The sequence below is a fragment of the Canis aureus genome, chromosome 7 (assembly GCF_053574225.1).
Source record: "Canis aureus isolate CA01 chromosome 7, VMU_Caureus_v.1.0, whole genome shotgun sequence".
Taxonomy (NCBI): Eukaryota; Metazoa; Chordata; class Mammalia; order Carnivora; family Canidae; genus Canis; species Canis aureus.
This window is the reverse complement of record NC_135617.1, coordinates 64783326-64802688: the sequence shown is the minus strand read 5'-3', so window position 1 is coordinate 64802688 and position 19363 is coordinate 64783326. Positions and strand designations below refer to the sequence as shown.

At 39.9% G+C, this 19363-nt stretch overlaps 1 protein-coding gene across 3 annotated transcripts in view; it reads left to right on the top strand.

The window, feature by feature from the left end:
* Nucleotides 1–19363, top strand: part of DNAH8 (dynein axonemal heavy chain 8) — a 363336-nt gene that overhangs the window by 212798 nt on the left and 131175 nt on the right. For all 3 annotated transcript variants that reach the window (XM_077904163.1, XM_077904162.1, XM_077904164.1), the window contains exons 58-63: nt 847–956; nt 5852–6015; nt 7566–7758; nt 10238–10360; nt 11800–11930; nt 17071–17224. In XM_077904163.1, the coding sequence (XP_077760289.1) occupies nt 847–956; nt 5852–6015; nt 7566–7758; nt 10238–10360; nt 11800–11930; nt 17071–17224 (875 nt within the window). The remainder of the gene's footprint in view (nt 1–846; nt 957–5851; nt 6016–7565; nt 7759–10237; nt 10361–11799; nt 11931–17070; nt 17225–19363) is intronic.

Genomic DNA, 19363 nt, shown 5'->3' with positions numbered 1-19363 from the left:
ATAGGACAATTTGATGTTCCCTCAGGGCTACTCTTCTTCGGTCCATGTAAATGAACCCCAGTTTCTTTAGCTGCTCCGCCCTTTCATAAACCTGCTCTGCAGCTCTGAGCAGATATTCCTATTTGTATTCCTCTGAAAATACCATGCTTAGAATTGAAGGTATTATTCAACATGCAGTGAAGTAGAGTAAATCTGTTTTTGCAGTCTAAAACCAAAAACATTTTGAGAATTTGAGAACAGTCTATAAATCTCCAACCAAGTCCTTCCTGAGGGTGATTGTATCAGATTGTCACTGTGCTGGGTGTTTCCTAGGGACCATTATGTCACCAACCCAGGTCAGGGTCACAAAATGTGGGTCCTGATTCCAATTCTATCAACAATCAATCCGTGTGACCTTGAACAGTTTGCTTTCTTGGTCTTGGTCTGGTCTCCTTATCTGTGATAGGAGCAAGTAGTCTCTAAATTCTTTTCCAGCTTTTATATGCTTCAGGGGGAGTGCTGTTTTACAGGCTCCAGAGGCAGGCTTCCTGGGTTCAAATCTTAGATTCACCCAAATACAAGCTATGTGACCTTGGGCAAGTTAGGATGGAAATAATGATAGTATCTATCTGAGATCCTTTTCCATGGGATGTGGGGAAGATTAAGTGAATACATACAAAATGCTTATCACTGCACACTAAGCTTTGCTGGCCCCACTCCTGACTTCTAGTCTTAGCTGATTCCTTGAGAGAAATTCTTGACATCACCTAGCTAAGTCAGTCTTATAATGATTTATTCACTGGGATAAACATGTACCTTGTAATCTTTTAAGTAAGCATGTGCCTTCAATCATGTTTTATTTTGCAGGACTTATTGGCTGTGGGTACTTCGATCCTTGCAGAAAGTTCAAACTTGAAATATGTGAGATGATTACAAATTTAGTTTCAGCAGGCAGAGTGCTGTGGCAGTGGACTAAGGTACAGAAGCGTTGTTGTCTGTAATAACAAAAAATCCACTATTATTTGGTCCTTTCTCATCTCATGGCTCATGAACATATCATCACATCATGGAGTGGCGGAGGTTTTTTTTGGAAAAGACAAATTAGGTGGTCAGATAGATTTATGACACCTTTTCCTTCCAAGGAGCAAATACTCCAACTGGATGATGCTTTCCATATGTATGAGATATTACTATAAACCATACATGACATCCAAGATAAAGTAGAATTTTGCTAATATAAAAATACCATTTTTTCACTTGTTACTCTGATTTGTATGTCAAACACTCACATGTTTACTGACTGACTGAATACATGAATTTCCAGGTGTTCTTAACTACCTGAGACTTAAAGTCTAACTTGTGTGAGTCTCTGAGATGAGAATCAGCAAATGGATGGAAGTGTACTTAACAAAATAGAATATATATAATAAGTATAATATATATAATATATAATAAATATAATATTATATATATATATTTAAGACTTATTTACCTTAGAGTGGGGGAAGGAGCAGAGAGGGAGGGAGAGAGAGTCTTAAGCAGACTCTGTGCTGCTCAGCACAGAGTCTGATGTGGGGATCAATCTCAAGATCCTGAGGTCATGACCTGAGCCATATGCTTCACCAACTGTGGCACCCAGGTGCCCCTAGACTAGATTTTAATATACAGGTCAGTGCTCTAAATAAAGTTCAGCAACCCTGTAGCTGTCAGCAGATTGCTTAAAGCAGACTCATGAAAAAACAACTGAGCATGTCTGTGACATCTCAGGCTTATACTTAAAACAAGGCTGAAACATTTGCCAAAATATTCATTAGGCCAGTTATACACATCTGGGAGGCAGCTTATGTCCTGGGAAAACCTGGAGGGTGCCAAATTCTCAGATTACTAGGTGAACTGGGGCAGTTCTACATAAGAAAATTATTAGAAGAGGAACTGGGTGTTTCTTATGAAATGCTTGGTCCACAGAGTGCCCTGTGGTGGCCAGTTCCTTGCGTAGGACCGGTCCCTTGCCAGCACAGGGTCTTTGCACATGCTGTTCTGCTTCTCTTAAAGAAATACCAAAATGAATGGCAAGGGCTGAGTGTCTGAGATAACTTTCTGTGGTAAGAGCCATCTGTTTTCCCAGTGGGACTATTATTCAATTTAATGTGATTATATACATATCTTTTTGAAAAGCTTTGGCCTTCTGGGTGTCTTTCCATCAAAGCTTCTTTTGGGTTTTTTGTTTGTTTTTTAAGATTTTATTTATTTAAGCATGAGAGGCACACACAGAGAGAGGCAGAGACACAGGCAGAGGGAGAAGCAAGGTCTCCTGCAGGGAGCCTGATGTGGGAGTCGATCCCGGGAAGCCAGGATCACAACCTGAGTCAAAGGCAGATGCTCAACCACTGAGCCACCCAGGTGCCTCTAAAGCTTCTTTTGTTACACGAACATTTACTGGTTCCATTTCTCATATTTCTTTACCTCTTTAACCTGTTTTACACAAGCTTTCACTCCATTGCTATCATCAGGGTCACTAAAGACTTCAGTCTTGCCAAATCCAAAGGTTGATTTCTTCCTCTTACTTGACTCTTTAGTGGCATTTGGCATAAATTATCCCTCTCGACACTTTCTTCACTTGGCTTCCAAGGGACCTCATGCTCTTGGTTTTCTCCCTACCTGACAAGCTACTTTTTAAAAGTCCCCTCACTTCTTCCCTTCCTCTAGATACTGGAGTGCACCCAATCTTGACGTTAGGATCTCTCCCCTATCTGCATTCTTTACCCAGATGGTTTCTCCAGCTTGAAGACTTTAAACACCATCTCTGTGCTGATGACTTCAAAATCAGTGCTTCCTTTCCAGGCCTCTCTGCTTGACTCCATACTGATTTCTAACTGCTTAGTAGACATCACCATTCAGATGTCCAACAACCACCTCAAAGTTAATGTGTCCAAAACAGAACTCTTAATTTTTCCTTCAATATGACCTTCCCTCAGCCTTTGGCATCTTAGTTAATAGCAACACCACTGATCTTTCTCCTCAGACTAAAAAACTATTGCCATCCTTGATTGGACTTGCTCATGCTTCTACTTCCAACCCATCAGCAAGTCTCAGTGATTGTGCTTCACTGAGACCGAATATATCCCAAAGCTGAGCAGTGCTTGTCATCTCAGAGTGACCACCCTGACAGATGTTTCTATCACCTGCCCTCTGGACCATGCAATGACTTGCATTCTTCTTGCCCTTCTAGAGCCTGTTCTTTACACAGTCCTAAAACGCTTTTTTAAAAAGTCAATCAGAGATCCTTACTCCTTCTTTTTTTTTTTTTAACATTATATATATATATATATATTTTTTAAAGATTTTATTTATTTATTCATGATAGACACACACAGAGAAAGGCAGAGACACAGGCAGAGAGAGAGAAGCAGGCTCCATGCAGGGAGCCCGATGTGGGACTCAATCCCAGGACTCCAAGATCACGCCCTGAGTCAAAGGCAGGCCCTGAACCGCTGAGCCACCCAGGGATCCCCCTTACTCCTTCTTAAAACCACCAGTAGACTCCCAGGTACACTTACAGTGAAACCCAACACATTGCTCTCACCTGTGAAACTCACCCTGAGCTGGCGCCTGCTTGCCTCTCACCCCACCTTCTGCTCCAGCTGCCCTGCCCTCTTACTGTTCCTTGAACACCCCATGTTTTTTGTGCATCTGGACCATTGTATTCTCATCCTTCTGACCTTAAGAGGGTCTTTCTCAGATCATTTTCTCTAAAGTAACTGCTCATGGCCCTATCACAGGGATTATTTGTCTCCTGACCCTACTTTATTTTTTTCCAACCATCACTTTTATCATTATTATTTGTCAATTTGTTTCTTTACCAATATATTTGCTTCTTATTTATTTATTGTCAGGGTCCCCCACTAGAATGGAAGCTCCATGATGACAGCAGATTGAACTGTTAGTTACCATGGTATCTTTTTTTTTTTAAAAGATTTTATTTATTTATTCATGAGACACAGAGAGAGAGAGAGAGAGCGAGAGAGAGCGAGCGAGGCACAGGCAGAGGGAGAAGTAGGCTCCATTCCATGCAGGGAGCCTGACATGGGACTCGATCCCAGGTCTCCAGGACCACACCCTGGGCCGAAGGCCGTGCTAAACCACTGAGTCACCCAGGCTGCACCATGGTATCTTCTTAAGGACAGCAGGAAGTGTTCAAAAATAGCCACTGAATAATGAATTAATCTTCCTCCCCTCCCTACCTCCAAATAAGCAGCATTTTTGTATCTTCAAACCTCCCATCCTCACAAAGCATTTTTAACCCTTGTATACCACTTTATCTTTATATTGCTTTACACAGCTTTGTTTTTTTAAGATTTATTTATTCATATGAGAGAGAGAGAGAGAGAAGGCGTGTGGGGGGAGGGGCAGAGGGAAAGAACCATCAAGAAGACTCCTGGTTGAGCGTAGGGCTCCACATGGGGCTCCACATGGGGCTAATCCTGTGACGCTGAGATCATGACCTAAGCTGATGCTCAACTGACTGAGCCACTCAGGCGCCCCTACTTTAAACAGCTTTAAAGCAGAAGCCCAGGTGAGAAAAGAAAGGAGTTGACAATTAAAAGGAAAGAAGCAGGTTAATGTGAGAGAAGAAGGGGAAAAAAGGAATTTGATTCTCTTCAATGATTGCTTCAATGGCTGTCATCCCAGCAGCAGTCCTTTATAACAAAGAAGTAAAGCAATATTCACGCCCTTTATGTCTGCATATTTATAATATAATTTTACATTTTGGTGAGTAGAATGAGCATTTTAGCTGGAAATGGAACTAAGCAGAGGGAAATAGAAGAATAATTGATAAAATAACACTTGTCTTCCCCAGCTACCTGCTGTTTTTAACTTACACTGTGAATTAGCCTGTAAAGATTATACTGTAAGCTCAATGGGGTACTTTTTCAATGTAGAAAGGGCATATTCCATGAACAGGTCCTAAAGAAAGCATTTGCTTTCTTGAATTAATCATGTGGAGAGTTTACTTTGAATCTCCAGAATTATTGTTTTCATGTCCAAAATGATGCTAATGGTATCAATTAATTGCAATATTTCCACGTGGCCAGCCCTGTTTCCCATACGGAGTACACCTCAGGTTTATCCCTTAATCTGTATCTCTCCATACAAGACTGTGTTATTGCTATAGCTTTGCCTGTTGGTAGAAATAATAAGTAAGTCAGTGTTCAAGCAAATGAAACCCAGGAAAGCCACCTAGTCATAATAGCTGCATGTCAGACTTGCCTGTCAACTTATCATAGATATACAGATATGTGAAAGCATGCTGCGTTTGGATCTCCACAGTGAAATGTAGATTATGACAGACAAATATATTGGTGGAAATCCAAATATACTAAAGACCTTATAGCAATCTATGGAAATAGTCATTATTGACTGTGGAAGTGAACTTTCATTGTTCTTAACTGCATGGCAACCAGCTCATGCTGTTTTTTGTTATGATGTATTTCCACGTACATGGTAATATGGTTAACAATGATTAGGAATGATCACTCCCACAACTCACATAGGCTTTAAGAATTTAGGGGAAAGTGACTTGTTCAAAGCCAACTAATAGTGGTAGACCAGGCATCGGGATTGGCATCCAGAGTGTTATTCTTGAATGGATCCCATTCAAGAACTTATGGTCTTTGAAATTTTATGTTGGTTTATTTATGATGTGTTTTTCTCCTCGGTGCTGCAACAAAAACATAAGCTTGATTTTGGTTTATTCACTCAGCCTATTTCATCTAAAACAAAATGTATAAAATAAAGTAGTTCTAAAAGCATTTCTGCTTTTAGTTTTATCTGCAAAGTACATTGAGAGTGATACATTTCTGTCCCTTTCTAGGTGAAGATGCTTCCAACTCCTTCTAAATTTCATTACATTTTCAATCTTCGAGATCTTTCCAGAATTTGGCAAGGAATGTTAACTATAAAAGCCGAGGAGTGTGATTCGATATCTGTTCTCCTATCGCTTTTCAAACATGAATGCAACAGAGTAATTGCAGACAGGTGTATATTATGGCACTTGAGTTGAAATGTACTATATAAGAAGTTAACACTGTGAGACTAATTCCTGCATTAGCTACTCAAATAATGAGAGTATTGTCTTCATTTGCTCTGGGGCTTGGGAAGCATTTGATGCCATTTCCTGCTTGCTGGTCCTCTTAAAAAAAAAATGCTCTGCCAGTTTACTTGAGTATCATTTCCACAGGACATCTTGTTAAATCACCAAATCATCAGAGACTTGATAACATCCAGGGGCAAATTTTAGTTATGTATATTTTCTAAAAAGTTTGAGCCCTGTGTAGGTTTTGCTTAGTGAAATCTGGGACATAGGCTCAGTCATTGTTCTGAGCCTCAGTGTCGTCCTGTATAAAATATGGATGGTAATGCTAATCTTACAAAGCTGTCAGGGCCTACCATAGCATCACACACATATGTGGCATTCCTCAAATGTTGGTCTGCCTCCTTCTGCTCTTCCCCTTCTGCTACTGTAGGTCTTAAAAGTACCTTTGTGTACAGTCTGTTCACAAAACCAGAAGGAGGATGCTCACCCACTACGGAATGTCAGTCTGCATTCCTATTGCAAGTTTTCGGGAACTTTGACCCTACCTAAGTGACCTATCTATATTGTTAAAGAAAAAAAAGTATTTGTGAGACTTATTAAAACAGCAAGGCATACAGACTTTATTCAGGACTATTGCAATGGGCATATGGGCTGCTGCAATGGGGTTTTGTAGTAGGGGAGAGAAACTGAGCTCAACTTCAAATATGACAAGGAAAGAGTGGGAATTTATAGGGAAGGCCCAGTTTAGGGAGGTCAGTGGATAGAAAAGTATTGAGAGGAAATATCAAGGGTAAGGGAGGGATTCTAGCTAAACTGACCTAATAGGATTCTTGCTGAAAACAGACTAGGGTGAGCAGATATTACCTGGGAGGTGATGGGGAGAGAGGAATTTGGTCAGGTATTGGAGGGTGATCAGATATGGGGAGTGGGAGATTCTGGAACTAAACCGATTTAACAGGATTCTTGGTATAACTGGGTGATGCAGAGAAGGACATGGAAATCCAAAAGTCAAGGCCTGACTGGGAAGAGGATTCAGAGGAGCCTAAGATTGATCAAGGAGAGACTTCTTGCCAGTATTTCTTGAAATTTATTTTAAAGAAAATAAAGAAATTTTTTATTTTTTTAGATTATTTATTTATATGAGAGAGAGAGAGCACGAGCAGGGTGAGGGGCAGAGGGAAAAGCAGACTCCCTGCTGAGTAGGGAGCACCAATGTAGGATTTGATCCAGGGTTTAATCTCGGGACACTGGGATCATGATCTGAGCCCAAGCAGATACTTAACCAACTGAGCCACCTAGGGTGCCCCTTTTGGCCAACATTTTCTGTAAGTAATAATCAATGACTCTCTTGAATGGAATTATGTCCTCCTTGTCGGGTCTGAGGGGACCAAGGTGCATGGTGGGGCCTTAGGAGGTAGAGGGAGGTTGAACATGTTTAATTAGGAAAGATGCCTTCATATTTTGCATATTTACTCCTGTATTTGCCTTTTAGGTTTATAACTCCTGAAGATGAGCAGTGGTTTAATATCCATCTTGTTCGAGCATTGGAAGAAAATATTAGTCCAGATGTGGCATCGTACATTCTTCCTGAACCATATTTTGTAGATTTTCTCCGTGAGATGCCCGAACCAACCGGTGATGAACCTGAAGACACTGTGTTTGAAGTGCCCAAAATTTATGAATTGGTATCTATTTTCACCTTTGAAAAACATTTTTCGATCACTCATCTAACTATATATTTCTCCCCACCCCAGAGTCCCACCATGTTGCAACTTCTACGTTACATGCTGATTCATGTCATCATACACAAAGTAAAATATTTCAGTAAAATCTAGCAGCATTCCCATTAAAGTCAAGTATAAGACAAGGATGCCTTCTATCAGCACTATTATTTAATATTGTTTTGAAAGTTCTAGGCAATGAAACAAATGACCAAAACAAAAATAGATAGGAAGAAACAAAAATATTGTTTGCAAATGATATTGCTACCTCTTTGTAAAATATAGAAGAACTTAAAATCTGTTTTAACTACTAACAGTTCAGTAAGATGACCAAGTATGAGATAAATAAAAAACTCAATAACTATCCTCTATACCAGAGGCTGGCAAGTTACAGTTAATGGGCCAGATCCAGGCCTCTGCCTGTTTTTTTGTTATATTTGTGAGCTAAGTAGGGTTTTTACATTTTTTTTTTTTTTAATTTTTATTTATTTATGATAGTCACAGAGAGAGAGAGAGAGAGAGGCAGAGACACAGGCAGAGGGAGAAGCAGGCTCCATGCACCGGGAGCCCGATGTGGGATTCGATCCCGGGTCTCCAGGATCGCGCCCTGGGCCAAAGGCAGGCGCCAAACCGCTGCGCCACCCAGGGATCCCGGGTTTTTACATTTTTTAATGGATGGAAAAAGAATCAAAAGAATAATATTGTGTGACGTGTGAAAATTATATGGAATTCAAATTCAGCATTCATACGCAAACTTGTATTGGAACACAGCCATGCAGATTTGTTTACTTAGCGCCCAGGACCACTTTTGCACTCAAGGGTAGAGTTAAATAGTTGCAACAAACCATATGGGCCACGAAACCTAATTACTTGCCTTTACAGAAAAAAGTTTGCCAATGCTTGCCAACAATCATGAGATAGAAAATTTAACATGAAGGTACTTCATTCAACAGCAACAAATATGTAAAACATCTAAGGATAAACATGATAAAACTTACTTGATTGAATGGCAACACATCATTCTCTCTAAATTCATGTATAGGGGGCAGCCCTGGTGGCGCAGCTGTTTGGGGCAACCCGGGGTGTGATCCTGGAGACCGGGGATTGAGTCCCACATCGGGCTCCCTGCATGGAGCCTGCTCCTCCCTCTGCCTGTGTCTCTGCCTCTCTCTCTCTCTGTCTCTATGAATAGATAAATAAAATCTTTAAAAATAAATAAATAAATTCATGTATAAGTTTCATGAATTTTGAAATAGGACTCTGGTTTTTTTTTCTCTTAGAGAGCATGAGCGTGCATATTCAGGTGATGGGGGAGGAGGAGAAGGAGAGGGAGAGAGAGAATCTTAAGTAGGCTTCATGCCTGGTGCAGACCCCAAGGCAGGGCTCAATCTCGACCCTGAGATCATGACCTGAGCCAAAATCCACTTGAGCCCAAATCTGGAGTCTGATGTTTAACCAACTGAACCACCCAGGCACCCTTCCTAAAGGATTTGTTTTCTTAAGATTTGTTTATTTGAGAGAGAGAGAGAGAGAGAGAGAGAGAAAGTGAGACAGGGGGAGGAGCAAAGGAAAAGGAAGAGAGAATCCCAGGCAGACCCTACACTATGCACCAAGCCAACTCAGGGCTCAATCTCATGACTGTGAGATCACCATCTAAGCTGAAACCAAGAGTTGACACCCAACCAGACACCACAGAAAGGATTTTTTAGGCAGAGTCACAAACAAAGTAATTCTGAAGTGCATGTAGATCAAAGAATTAAAAGGGGGAAAAATTGCAAAACAGATCTATGAATATTTACTTCAAAACCATTTGGAAAAAATCCATTTGACTACATCAATGATGTAAAACTCTGTGTATTTTTTAAAATCCATAAACAATATTAAAGCAAATACAAACAGAGAAATGTTTGTTATATTCCAGTCATAATTCCTGTGGGTAGGAGTTGGTACTAGGGATTTTGAAGGGAAAGGTCAAAAAATGATTTCATACTGGCAATCAGCTCATACAGCTATAGGTCACAGGCCTCTGAAAATGGAAATAACTGAAAGTCAACTAATATGTGACAAATGTTTGTAAATCCATTAGATTTTTAAAAATTTATTTAAAACAATTTTTTAAGACCTTATTTATTTGGGAGAGAGAGCATGTGTGGGTGGGGGGAGGGGCAGAGTGAGAGGGAAAGGAGAAAGGGAGGGAAAAGAATCTTAGGCAGACTCCATGTTGAGTGTGGAGCCTGACCATGAGGTTCAGTCTCATGACCCTAAGATCATGACCTGAGCTGAAACCAAGAATCCCTCACTTAACCGACTGAGCCACCCAGGTACCCCTCCATTAGGTTATTTTTTTTTAATTAGAGTTACTTTTGAGAGCCTTTACAATGGCTACTTTCACAGATTTTTGGCTCTTAAATATTATTTTTCTCTCTCTCTCTCTTCACTACAGGTACCATCCTTTGATTTTCTGTCTGAAAAACTCCAGTTCTATCAGAGACAATTCAACGAAATCATTAGAGGCACATCTCTTGATCTAGTGTTTTTCAAAGATGCAATGACTCATCTTATTAAGGTTCTAACTATTGACTATTTGCTGATATAAATAGATCATGTAAAGACTGAGTAAATTTCACAGATAGATGTTTTAAGAGAAGAAATATATAGTGTCAGGTAGTGTATAGAAGAATGTCCATAGATTGGGTCAGTTCACTGTCTTAGAAAAAAAAGATGCTTAATCAGAAACCCCTTAGCTGATTCCACCTACATATGATGGCAAATATTTTTCAAGATCAAATTCATGGGTTTTGTGTTCAGAGCTTTTGACATGTTGAGTCAGGGTTTTTCCTTTCTAGAAAGTAAGCTTGAGAAACCTGTGAAGGAATAGTTCCTGCTCAACTTTTATTTTGTTATAATGGGAATCCTGTTCCCTTCTCCATGAAAGAAAAGTTGATGCTTGTAAGCACATCTGTTTCATGATTGCCTTACAGATTACAGGCAAACTGATGGGGAAGGAGTAGGACAGGTGCACAGGACTGGTGTACAAACAGAAACCAATTAGAGGCAACACCCAAAGGACCATGGCTTCATCCAAGTCTGAAAGGCTACAGAAAGGAGCTGTTTGTTTGTATAATTTGTAGATTGAAAGGGAGTTGCTACAGGAAGTCAGAACACAGTGTAAGGAGGTCTGATGAAGAGCGGCTTGCTCTTCCCCCAGAGTTGGTGAATTTCCAGATGTCCTAGGGCTGTTTCACTTTCATACACTCAACAAGCAACTATTGAGTACTCACTGTGGTGAGGTCTTGGGGGTCTGGGACTCTGTAAAACTTGCATTTAAAAAAAAAAAGCTTTTTAGTGGTGATAGTTTAGTGATCCATCTAGACTGTCCTAATCAGTGGCACTAATGTAAAAGGCAGTTTTTTAGCAATGTCTTCAACTGGCCTGCATAAAATTTGAACCACAATTCTAGCTTTATCTTTATTGAGGAAGTCACACATAGAATAGCAGCACACTAAAGTCTAAGTCTTTCTCTACAAATGCCTTCCTTTCCCCCTTGTAAGTAGAATTTGGTACTTAGAAGTTTTTTCATTGGCAGAGGTACAGCCAAGGTAGTAGTATTCATTTGTAGAGCAAGGTGTCTCTATAGGTCAGTGTGTTAGACTGAATAATAAGCAGACAATTCTGAACTTCCTTCTGCAGATTGGGAAGAGCAGCTCCATCATGCATTGAGTCTGAAAATAATAAAATTACACACACACACACACACAGAAAATGGCTTTGAAATAGGAGATAGGAAAGCCAATTTATACTTTCTTTCATGATGGGTACAGAAAGAATTGGAGTTAAATAAATCAATAGAGACATTAATTTTAAAAGCTCTGACATATCCCATTAAAGGAAAAAAGTCTAATGTGTTCCACAAGCATATGTTCAAAATTTGGACTCATGTAGTGTAAGAAAATGTAAACAGTTGAAAGTTGAATTCTATTTTTAAATACATCCTATTCCAAACAGGTTTCACGAATAATTCGAACATCATGTGGAAATGCATTGCTGGTGGGTGTTGGCGGTTCAGGAAAGCAAAGTCTTTCGAGATTGGCCTCTTTTATAGCTGGGTATCAAATATTCCAGATTACATTAACCAGGTGAGATGAAATAAAACATAGCACTGCGTTCTTCTATAATTAATTTCTCAGAAGTAAAATGTTCACTCAAAAAATATGACAACTTGATTTAATTTTTTTAAATTTTTGGTGTATTTTTAAAATTTACTTTTTATTTAGGTGTAATTCATTTAAGGAAATGTACACGAATCATGGGTGTCACAAAATAAAAAAAACAGATGAGAAAATAAAATAATAACACCCTGGAAGTACCTCTCAGGTCCTGTCCCAGTCATTACCCTCTTAAGGCTAACCATATTCTGACTTCTAAACCCATGTAATTTTACCTATTCTTGAACTTTCTATCAATCAAATGCTATGGAATCTACTCTTTTATGTCCAGCTTCTGTTGCTTGTATTATGTTTGTGAGGTTCATCCATGATGCTACATGTACCCATAGTTTGTTCCCTTTTATTGTTGTATAGACTCCCACTGTATCACATATTATCACAATTTGTTTACCTGTTGTACTGTTGATAAGCATTTGTGGGGGTTTTTTGGCAAGTAGAGCTGTAACAAATATTCTTGCACATGACTGCGGATACTTCCAGAGATAGAATTGCTGGGTATGGAGTATACATATATTCAGCTTTAGTCCATCTGAGGAGCTGTTTTCCACAAGTGGTTCTACCAATTTACACATCCACCAGCAGCTCCTGAGAGTTTCAGTTGTTCTATCCTGACGCACCTTTGGCACCATATGCGTCTTTTTTACTTCAGCAACTCTGGTGGTTGTGTAGTGGTATGTCTCTTGTAGCCTCAGTTGGCATTTCCTGTGACTAGTAATGTTGAACATATTTTCACTTCTTATTGGCCATTTGGACAGTCTCTCTTGTGAAATATCTGTGTATGTCCTTTGCTTGTTTTTTTTTTTTTTTATGATGAGGGTGTGATTCTTTCTCATTGATTTTTAGGAGTTCTTTATATGTTTTGAATATAATTCCATTGTCAGTGTGTATTACACTTATCTTCCCCAAGTCATTGGTTTACCTTTTCACTCCCAGTGGATCTTACTTTTTAAAAAATATTTTCTTGGGATCCCTGGGTGGTGCAGCAGTTTAGCGCCTGCCTTTGGCCCAGGGCGTGATCCTGGAGACCCGGGATCGAATCCCACGTCAGGCTCCCAGTGCATGGAGCCTGCTTCTCCCTCTGCCTGTGTCTCTGCCTCTCTCTCTCTCTCTGTGTGACTATCATAAATAAATAAAAATTTAAAAATATATATATATATTTTCTTTATTTATTTGAGAGAGAGAGAGAGAAAGAGAAAGAGAGAGCATGAGCAGTGTTGGGAGGGGCAGAAGGACAGGGAGAAGCAGACTCCCGCTGAGCAGAGAGCCTGACATGGGGCTCGATCCGAGATCATGACCCGAGCTGAAGGCAGGAGCTTAACCAACTGAGACATCCAGGCACCCCTTAACTTTAATGAAACTTAAGCTATTGATTTTTTTTCTCTTTATTTTAGTGCTCTTTGTATTCTGTTTAAAAAATGCTCATTCACCTTTGTTTACCTATGAAGATATTCTCCTGTGATTTCCTTCGCATTTGCAAATAAAATGTACTTTTTTTAGAACTATAACCCACCTAGAATTTATTTTCTTATAAAGTCTAAGGGAAGAGTTAAGATTATATTTTTCAATATAGCTATCCAGCCACTCCAACTCCATTATTGAAAAGGTCATGTTTTTCCCGACACATTACAATGTCATTTCTTTCCCATCAGTCAACTGATCATGTCTGTGACTACAGTCTGCTCCACTGATTTATCTACCTTTGTACTATTACCAGCTGTTTTAATTACTGTAGTTTTAATATGTCTTGGAAAACTTTTCTTCTTCAGGATTGTCTTGAATATTTGGCCTTTTGTATTTCCTGATAAATTTTAGGTCCCTTTTTAAATTAACAATTTATACACACCACTCTGCTACCAAATAGATTAAAAAAATTTATCAAGGTACAAATTATAAGAGCAATTAAGAAACATAAAACATCAAATGTCTAGAGATTATGTAAATTAAATTAAGTCAGTTGTCAACATTTAAAAATTGGGAGATTTCACGTAAAAGATGGATTTCTGACTCCCCTTGAAACAGTTGGAAGATCTAGCAACACTGTGCCTACATTCCCAGGTGGCTGGATCTGAGAATAGCTGCCTCCTTCTATGGGGCATACAGTCCTCTAGTTTGTATTTTGTATAATTGTATTTTCTTGTCTGTATTCTTTTTTAAAAAAGATTTTATTTATTTATTCATGAGAGACAGAGAGAGAAAGAGAGAGAGAGAGAGAGAGAGAGAGAGGGAGAGGCAGAGACATAGGCAGAGGGAGAAGCAAGCTCCATGCAGGGAGCCCAATGTGGGACTCGATCCCGGGACTCCAGGATCATGCCCCGGGCTGAAGGCAGGCACTAAACCACTGAGCCACTCAGGGATCCTCTTGGTGTTTGTATTCTTGATGCTCCGGCACTGGGTCTTGCTGACTGCCCACCCCACCACCCCCAGGGCAAGGCAGTTCTTAGAGACAGCTAATGGCTGCTCCAGTAGGATACCTTTCATAGGTAAGCCAACCAGTCTAGAGCTCATACTCTGAACCATTACCATCTGTCTGGCTTTATACACCAGGAAGCAAGATTGCTATGCCCTAATCACTCCAGAGCCAAGGACTAGTAATGGGGGACAGTATCTATGCCCCAGAGCCCACTGAAATTATTCAAACAAGCCAATCCTAAATCTGTTTATCCTACCTGGCTTTACCTTCCTCACAGAAACCAGAAAAGGTTGTGGCCCATGGTTTCCCTCCTTCCACCTCCTGACTGATCCTGATGCTTCCCCATGCAGCCCTTTATGGTGTGGCATATTCCTTCCTGTTCCTTGGGATCCATGACTACAAGCTTCTTCCTTCATGGCAGTCCTTTGTATATCTGTTGTCTCTTACCATAAAGAGACAAAAAATCCTGGAAGCATTTTAAAACAGCAGGGAAAGTGGGAGTAGAGAGGAGTCCATGGGGACAATTTAGAGTAGGACTTTTTATAGTCCCTAGTATATTGAGAGGACTTAGCAACAGATCGAATATGCAGTAAAGAAGAGGTAAGAAGAAAGTCTAGAATGATATACCTAGTTTCTCTAGGAGTACTTATCACACTCTAGTACCAAAACGCTTGTTCACTCCTCTGTCTCCTTCACTAGACTGTGAGCTCCCTGGTGATGGACCACTGTAACCTTTGTCTCATCTACCATTACTATCAAGTGGGTACTTTTAACCAACGCCATAAAAATATGTTGAACAAATGACCACTTTTAAGGGGGTAAAATGAGAATTCAGTCTGATACATGCAGAGAGTGAAAACTTGCATAACACTCCATTTCCATAGTTAATTAGACTCATAGGTGTGGAATTCAGGAATGGGTTCTGAAAATGTCAGCACAGAAGACTCAGTGGAGAGAACACTTTTAAGGTAATGAGGAATATGAGTAGGGTGCATAATGAGAAGAGATGGTTAAGGGAAGAACCCCGGGGTCTCCAACATAGAGAAAGGGGACTTACTTTCAATGGAAAGTGAGAAGAAGAGGCAAGGCAGAGAGGAGGAAATGCAGAGTGGTTTCCAGAAACCAAGGAGGTAGAGAATTAGCCTGAAAGCATTGATTAGGTTAAGACATGAAAAGTGATAGCTAATAGCATGTTAACACTTTCAGTGGAGTGATGAGTACAGAGCCATGTTGCATTAAGGAAATGAAGAAGCAAAGGTGGCAAGTTACAAGCTCCACAAAGAGCTTCTCTCTGAAAGAAAGAAGTGAGAGAGGCCCTGACCTAGAGAGGGGTTGTTGGGACTGTGTCTATATATCTCAAAAGCAGTACATAACCTTCAGTTTAATAATAATAATAATAACAACAATAACCCCAAACCATGCCAAAATGGTTCTATGACTTCATTGCCTGGATGATTCAGACACTGGTCAGTCCAACAGCCCCAGGCCAAACCACTTCTGCAGGAAGGTATGGGATATGTTACTCTCACAGGTGTACCTACATCTCAGCAAACCATTTTACTAGTTTCTCCTTTTAACGAGTGTCTCCCTTGGGAATTATTTTGAAAGGTATGTATATTCTTTCAATGGAGTTCTTTTTACCAAAGTCTACGAGACTTTGTATTGTAGTGCCACTCAGAAGTGGGTAGAGTTTAAAATCAGCTATTTATTCACTTGAGTGCACTTAAGCTGAGTCATCTGTAATGCCCACAGCAGGCTTTACAAACAGATATCATCCTCATTTTGCAGAGGAGGAAACAGAAGCTGAGAAATGTGAAGAAACATTTCCAAAGCTGCACAGTGGGAATTTGAACGCAGATCCTTCTGGTTCCAATGCCTATGGTCTTTCCACTAGACCCTGTGGCTTACATGGAGCTCCCTATTACTTGCACTGTACAACCTCCTTCAAATGAGGATGTCTGTGTTGTCAATCTATTCATAGGATTTATACGCAACACTTCAGAAAATGTCTGCTTTATTTCTGCACAACACATCACCTCCAGTAGCATATACATTTAGTAGAAAACAGAGTGAACACCAGGATCTTCTTGTCATAATCTGTAACTACATAATTATAACATTTCAATTATTTATAACACATTGCATAATGCATCTTCTGTAGGCCGTCTCTTTGTTTAGCCATTTACTGGGATACACAAATTACCACTATATATAATTTATTACTAATTTTATTTATAATTTATCTGCTTTCTTACCAATCCAAACTCATCCAAGTTTCAGATTAGTTTTAAATATTATGTGTATGTTCACTTGGGCAAAATGAGTTGTGGAAGACTCTCAGCTTGCAGAGAAAAGTTCATTTCTGAATTTCTAACTACTCTTTATGAGTCACTTCTGCTGAATTCCCATTTCTCACTTCTCCAGTTAAATAAAACATACTTGCTTTGAATGATAACATAGTTATTTCATTATAACCTCTTTTTTTTTTTTAAAGCAGGCACTCTTACTTAATATCTCTTGGAGCAGGTGCGTGCTCTAACTACCATAGGCTATATTGTCTTTTGAAATAAATGGTATATATATATATATAAAATATTATATATAATATTTTAATTTTAAGTTTCCTACCACCCTTTTTAGGTCTTATAATGTAAGTAATCTAACAGAGGACTTAAAAGGTCTGTACAAAGTTGCTGGTGCTGATGGAAAAGGTATCACCTTCATCTTTACTGACAACGAAATAAAAGATGAGGCATTTCTGGAATATCTTAACAACCTGTTATCTTCAGGAGAGGTAGGTCTCAAAAGTAGAAAAAAAGTTCATATTTTAAAAATGTAAATTATATTTAAACAGAAAAAGCAGCAACTCTTCACAAGTAAGGGCATTCGACATACATTTTTCATTTTAGAAATGATTAATGTACAAGATTTGGTAGATTTTTTGGAAAAACTACATGTGAGATTAATACTGCCCACTTCCAGATTTTTTTGTATGCTTTGTTCCATTTTAAATATGATTGCTGGTTTATTTCATCAGTCTTCAGTTTAGTCCTGTAATTTATTTTAGAAGAATCAAAGTATGTAACTAATAGTCAGTGGTATAAAAGAGATGAAAGAGTTCGGCCAGCTCTAAGTAGATGGTTGTGTTACCACTTCTGACACCATATTTATCAGCACTTCCATGATCACTCACATGCTTGGTGCTTCATTAGAAGGACTCATGGGATTCAACAGATGGTTGTACTCATGTCTAAGATTTATCACAGCAGCACAGCAAGGATTCGCAGCCTGATCAATACAGAAAAAGACACATCAGGTGGAATCTGGAGAAATCTATGTGAGGGCTTTGTATGTTCTCACCAAAAGGGTCATACAGAATGTGCTTCCCCTCCAGCAGTGAAGTGCAGTAACTCCTGTACTGTGTTCCATTCAGGGAAGCCTGTTTGAAATTCAGAGTTCAACTGTTTTATTGGGGCTGGTCTGGTTGTCACTCCCTGCCTAGACATGGCTGCCAAAATTCCAGGCTCCCAGAAGGAAAGCAGATGTTCACTATATATCACAATGTTTGTATAAATAGTCCAGGCACAGAACAATCTTATTAGTAATGGAGGAGACATTAAAAAAACAGGTTCCCAAATGATGGGCAAGTACTAGTCCTGCAAGCGTACTCTTCTCAAAATCAGGCCCACTGGGTTAACTTTTCCCTGCACAATGGTGAGAGGACTTCTGCAGGATAATGGCATAGGGAAATCCTAAATTCACCTCCTCCCACAGAAGCAGTTTACATTACATATGGATTATTTCCTTTTTTAAAAATTTTTATTTATTTATGATAGTCACACAGAGAGAGAGAGAGGCAGAGACATAGGCAGAGGGAGAAGCAGGCTCCATGCACCGGGAGCCCGATGTGGGATTTGATCTCGGGTCTCCAGGATCGCGCCCTGGGCCAAAGGCAGGCGCCAAACCGCTGCGCCACCCAGGGATCCCTATTTCCTTTTTTTAAAATTGGAGTTCAATTTGCCAACATATAGCATAACACCCAGTGCTCATCCTATCAAGTGCCCCCCTCAGTGCAGTCACCCCCACCCTCTGCCCACCTCCCTTTCCACCACCCCAGTTCATTTCCCAGTTAGGAGTCTCTCATGTTCTGTCTCATATGGATTATTTCCCTTGGAAAAAGATCTGAAAGCTAGATAAACCACATCTCCACAACAAAGATAAAAAGACTACATCAAGATAGGTAGAAGAGGCAAAGACACAGTCTGCCAAAAACCTCACCCTCAGCATGGTGACATACAGTAGGGAGGGCTCTCACAAATGTGGAGCTTCTCCTGGAGGAGTGAGGGGTTGGTGCCTCATATCAGGAACCCCAATCCCAAGAATATACACCAGAGAGACAAGCCCCCAAAATGTCTAGCTTAGAAAACCAATGTGGACAAAAAAGAAGAAAGAAAAAAGAAAAAGAAAGAAAAAAAGAAAACCAAGGGCCTGATATCCAATGACCCAAAGTGCTATGGAAAACTGAGATTCACTTCTAAAGGGCTCCCTTATAGTTTTACCCCAAGATACAGCCAAACAAACAAACAAACAAACCCCAACAGTTTGAAAAGTGCCTAAATTGGATTTGAAGGAGATTCATTTACTAATCTCGAAGTATCAGCTAGAGAGGCAGAGGAGAGTTGAAAGTCTCCCCAGAGATGGAGTGCCTGGTTGATGCCAGTTTTGTACTTTCTATCTACCCTGCCTGCACAGATGAGCAAGCTTAGACAAGGCACCCTCCTGCCACCTTGCTAAGGTAGGCAGGGGTGAATGAATGGTCAGTACTATCCCATATCTTCTTTAAGCTGGAAAATTTGGTGGTTTGTAGCACTCCCCTGCTCCCTGGCTGGGGCAGATGACCATGAATGTGGCCATCATCTGCTCCCTAGGTAAG